Here is a 4,326-nt window from a genome sequence, read left to right on the forward strand (position 1 = left end):
TGGTTAAAATTTAATAGTTGAAGGACCATGGGTGGTTAACTTGGACCACGGATGGTTATCAAATCTTTCTCTACACATACACTGCTAACACGATCCATTAACTGATTTCTGCCAACAAATCCTTTAACAAAACCACCAATTGCCAAACAAGGACAAAGTTTGTCCAATTTCAATATAATACTTATTTTGCTTTGAATTAAAAGTAAACAATTCATTTATTTTTTTAAACCAAAAGTAAACAATTCATTAACAATGCTAATAAGATCAAACAGTTGAAACTAGCTAATTAATTCACTCCTTGATGAAAGCAGCAATACAGTTGATAAGATCTTTGGCTTTCTCAGAATCTGGATTGATGATCTGAAAACAATGGTCCTCTCCTTCAACATCAACAACTTCAATTTCTCCTTTCCACCCACTCTTCTTCACAGCTTCCACATACCGGAGAGTTATCTCTCTCAGCTCGTCTTTCTCCGCGACACAGACATGAAGCTTCGAATACCCCAGCCCGTACAAGCTCGGAGCTTTTTCAGCCATCGGATTTATCATGGGGTTATCAATCCCTCCCTCCGCCGTCGGATAAACGAAATCCCAAAATCTACCCCGCGTGCTTTGCGCACCGCCCTTCGCATTCGACCCCCAGAAGTATGGGAAAGACAGCACCGCTCCCAAGAGTTTTGAGTTTTCATTTAAGGGCTCTTTACCGGCTCTGATGGCGACGTTGTGGGCCATGTTTCCCCCGGAGCTATCGCCGCCGACGAAGATCTTTTCGAAGTCACCGTGGTTAACTAACCACGGTTCTTTGAATGGAACGCGTTGGTCGTCGATGCCGGCGCCGGCGTGGGAAACGACCCACCGAAGAGCTTCCCAGCAATCCTCGTAGCCTGCTGGGAGAGGGTGCTCCGGTGCGAGGCGGTATTCTACCGAGACGGCGATGGCGTTGGCCTTGGAAACTAAGATATTCAGATAGCGGTGGCTGTAGAAGGAGAAGGCGGACTCTAAGCAGAAGCCTCCGCCGTGATAGTAGACTAGGATGGGGAGTTTTTGGGCGGCGGTGGCGAGTTTTGGGAGGTAGACACGGGCGGAGATGTTGGGGGAAATGGTGAGGTCTTTGGAGGAGACGCCAGTGGCGGAGTCTTCCGGCGATGGCGGCGCGTGGGGGGAGGTGAAGAGGCGCTCAACTCGGCCGTCTTTGTAAACTCTTATGAACGGAGAAAAATCGACGGCTATATCATCATTTATGTTGCTATCAGCCATGGCTTTGGTACTCTAGCAATGATCTCTGTGTAGAAGGAATTTAACGGGGAGTGCTGAAAAGTCAAGACAAAAGTTCCAAGGGCAATTTATATGGTGGATCAGGACCACGTAGCATTGTGGACCCTGAATCAAATCAATGTGGTTTTGATATTTAAGTTTTAATAAATTCTGTAATTTGTCCTTTGTCAAGTTTTAACACAAATTTTAATTTATTCTAAATACATAAAGTTCATAATTTCATAGCACGGGACATAAAAACTTACAACACTATATATACACATGTTATATATTAATTATTTTCATCTGATTTATGTAGATAATATATGTAAGAAGCACATAATTTCAAAATAAAAGACATAAATTCGTAAAATAAGACACAGTATATTGTGTGCTACACAACTACTAATCTATTTCAGGTACAGAATTCATATGATTAAGGTACATAATTGCATAACGTGAGACACAGAAATGTATAACACAAGACACATACACAAGTTTTATATTTACTTTAGTTCAGGTATACAATCAATATTCTTAAGATAAAGAATTACATAGGTTTATTGGACATATGAATATTTGTATGAGCTACTTTACAATAAACATGTAATATTCTATTAGTGTTTAATGTTATCTATTTTCAGGATGCTAACAGAATATAAGTGTCATAGAAATGCTTGGTTAGATAACTTTATGATACTCAATGGCGGACCTACAATGGGGGCAGTGGGGGCGGCTGCACTGACCCCTCCCTAATTTAAGCGTTTTATACCATATAAATATAAGATTTACTAAAGGTTTTAGTAGCTTAGTTGGTAGAAACCATAAGTTCTTTTATGGTAGGTCATGGGATCAATTCCCACTAGTAGTGTATTTTTAGTTTTTTTTTTTTACATTTTATTTTAGCCATTCCAATACTATAGTATTTTTAGTTTCTTTTCTTTATTTTAACCCTTCCAATCCTTCAATAAATTAAATATTTTTTAAGTTTACTTTTTTGTGAATCATTTAGTTAATGTAGTCCGCAAGTTTATATTATACTTCATTGTATTCGAATTAATTTAGAAAAATTAAAAGTTGATATAACTAAAAGAAATTAAAATTAAAGTATTTATGAATGTACTATCTTTTCTATTCAAACTATTTTATCTAATCGATATTTTATAGCATTTCAAAGTGTTTTAAAATTTTACCCTACCCAATTATAGTTTTGGCTCCGCCCTTAACTATCTTGTCGTCTATCATAAATACTATTGTATTATAATTTATAATGTATTTGAACCATATTATAGATGTTTGATATTTTTTCATTGACAATTCTAAAGTAGTAGCGAATTCTTCAGACAAAATTGTGGAAGATGCAATTTTTCTTAAAAGTGAGATCTAGAGTTAAGTATGGCCCCACTCACATTATTTTCTGGATCCGCCACTGATGATACTATGTTGGTCCCGAGAGAAGGGAAGTCTAGAAGAGGATTGAACAAACTTTCCTAAAAGGGGAAAGTGGGAGCGGTTGCGTTGAAGATTGACATGAGCAAGGCTTATGACCGGGTAGAGTGGTCCTTCCTAGAAGGGGTTATGCTTCGTATGGGATTCGATGAGAAGTGGGTGGCTATCATGGCTGAGACTATTGGTTCGGTTAATTATCACATCTTACACGAGCAGCAGCAGTTTGGCCCTATCATTCCAGGAAGGGGGCTGTGGCAAGGGGATCCCTTATCTCCCTATCTTTATCTCTTTGTTGCCGAAGGTCTAAGCGTGCTAATTGATCATCAGATGAGGCAAGGTTCATTGCATGGGGTGTGTGTGGCTCAGGGAGCGCCAGCTTTATCTCATCTTCTTTTTGTCGATGATTGTTTTTTGTTTTGTAGGAGTACGGCGGAGGAATGTGTTAAAATGAAATGGGTGCTGGATACGTTTTCCGCAGCATCAGGACAGCAGATTAACTATGATAAATCGTTGCTTTGTTTTAGCTCAAATGTCCAACAACATTCTAGGCTTGAACTTGCTTCTGTCTTAGGGGTGAATGAGGGTGATACTACCGGCAAGTATCTGGGATTGCCGTCTTTAGTAGGCCGCAGGAAGAAGGAAATTCTGGGGTTTTTGAAAGAGAAAGTGTTGAGTAGAGTACGGAGTTGAAATGCAAAATTTTTATCTCGTGCGGGTAAAGAGGTTCTCCTAAAAAATGTCATCCAGTCTATGCCTTCATATGCCATGATGGTCTTTCTTCTCCCGGTTAGTCTTTGTCGCGAGATTGAGACGCTCCTGAACGAGTACTGGTGGATGGGGTGCGTTGGGGGGGGGGGGGGGGGGGGAAGGGCTGCGCTGGAGAAGTTGGGAAGGTTTATGTAAGCCGAAAAGTAAAGGTGGCATGGGGTTCCGGAGGTTACGGGATATGAACCTATCACTACTGGGTAAACAAGCATGGAGGCTGCTTACACAACCGAACTCCCTTATGAGTCGAATTTACAAAGCCCGTTACTTCCCTAATTCGACTTTCTTTGATGCTACGCTGGGAAGTAATCCATCGTTTATTTGGAGGGGGTTGGTGGAAGTCCAGGACATTGTGAAGATGGGTAGCCACTGGTGTATTGGTGATGGTAAATCAACGAGAATAGGCTGTGATCCCTGGATGCCAGATGTTGGTAATCCCCACGTGGTTACGCAACTACACGAATCAGTAAGCATGGCTCCAGTTTCTTCCCTTATGAATGAGCATGGCACAGCCTGGGATGTGGATTGTGTGGAGGATGTTTTTGAAGAGAGAGATGCTAGGCTTATTTTAAGCATTCCGATTAGTTGCAGGAAGCCACCAGATGCGTGGACTTAGGTGGCTGATCACAAGGGCAAATATATGGTAAAAACCTGCTATAGACAGCTGATGGGGGAGGTTATGGAGTCCAGGCCTTGGCAGAAGATTTGGAACATGCAAGTGCCTCCCAAGGTAAGGAACTTTTGTTGGCAGCTGGCCTCTGAGTTATTGCCTACGAGGGATGCTCTTCTAACTAAACATGTTGCTTGTGCGTTATCTTGCCACCTATGCAGTCAGGTCGAGTAGTCTACGTATCACTT

General features: G+C 41.2%; 3 protein-coding genes across 3 annotated transcripts; 2 read left to right on the top strand and 1 right to left on the bottom strand.

Annotated features, from left to right (window-relative positions):
• Window positions 1-230: 230 nt before the first annotated feature.
• On the bottom strand, window positions 231-1,331 carry LOC109155425 (2-hydroxyisoflavanone dehydratase-like). Its single transcript, XM_019303139.1, has one exon. It carries the CDS (start codon window positions 1,255-1,257, stop codon window positions 292-294), a length of 966 nt encoding a protein of 321 aa, XP_019158684.1. The 5' UTR covers window positions 1,258-1,331; the 3' UTR covers window positions 231-291.
• A 1,453-nt stretch (window positions 1,332-2,784) lies between these two features.
• LOC109158596 lies at window positions 2,785-3,393 on the top strand. Its single transcript, XM_019306512.1, has 2 exons — window positions 2,785-3,035; window positions 3,126-3,393. The coding sequence occupies exons 1-2, from the start codon at window positions 2,785-2,787 to the stop codon at window positions 3,391-3,393; spliced, it is 519 nt and encodes a 172-aa protein (XP_019162057.1).
• Window positions 3,394-3,625: 232 nt separating this feature from the next.
• Window positions 3,626-4,084, top strand: LOC109158690 (uncharacterized mitochondrial protein AtMg00310-like). Its single transcript, XM_019306618.1, has one exon. It carries the CDS (start codon window positions 3,626-3,628, stop codon window positions 4,082-4,084), a length of 459 nt encoding a protein of 152 aa, XP_019162163.1.
• Window positions 4,085-4,326: the final 242 nt, after the last annotated feature.

Source organism: Ipomoea nil, unplaced genomic scaffold (assembly GCF_001879475.1).
Source record: "Ipomoea nil cultivar Tokyo-kokei standard unplaced genomic scaffold, Asagao_1.1 scaffold0117, whole genome shotgun sequence".
Classification (NCBI taxonomy): domain Eukaryota; kingdom Viridiplantae; phylum Streptophyta; class Magnoliopsida; order Solanales; family Convolvulaceae; genus Ipomoea; species Ipomoea nil.

Bases quoted from the DNA above. Each gene is read 5' to 3' on its own strand.
- LOC109158596 (XM_019306512.1), top strand. From the start codon at position 2,785: ATGAGCAAGGCTTATGACCGGGTAGAGTGGTCCTTCCTAGAAGGGGTT. The intron at 3,036-3,125 runs GCAAGGTTCATT...TTTGTTTTGTAG, and splicing joins CTAATTGATCATCAGATGAG to GAGTACGGCGGAGGAATGTG.
- LOC109158690 (XM_019306618.1), top strand. From the start codon at position 3,626: ATGGGGTTCCGGAGGTTACGGGATATGAACCTATCACTACTGGGTAAA.
- LOC109155425 (XM_019303139.1), bottom strand. From the start codon at position 1,257: ATGGCTGATAGCAACATAAATGATGATATAGCCGTCGATTTTTCTCCG.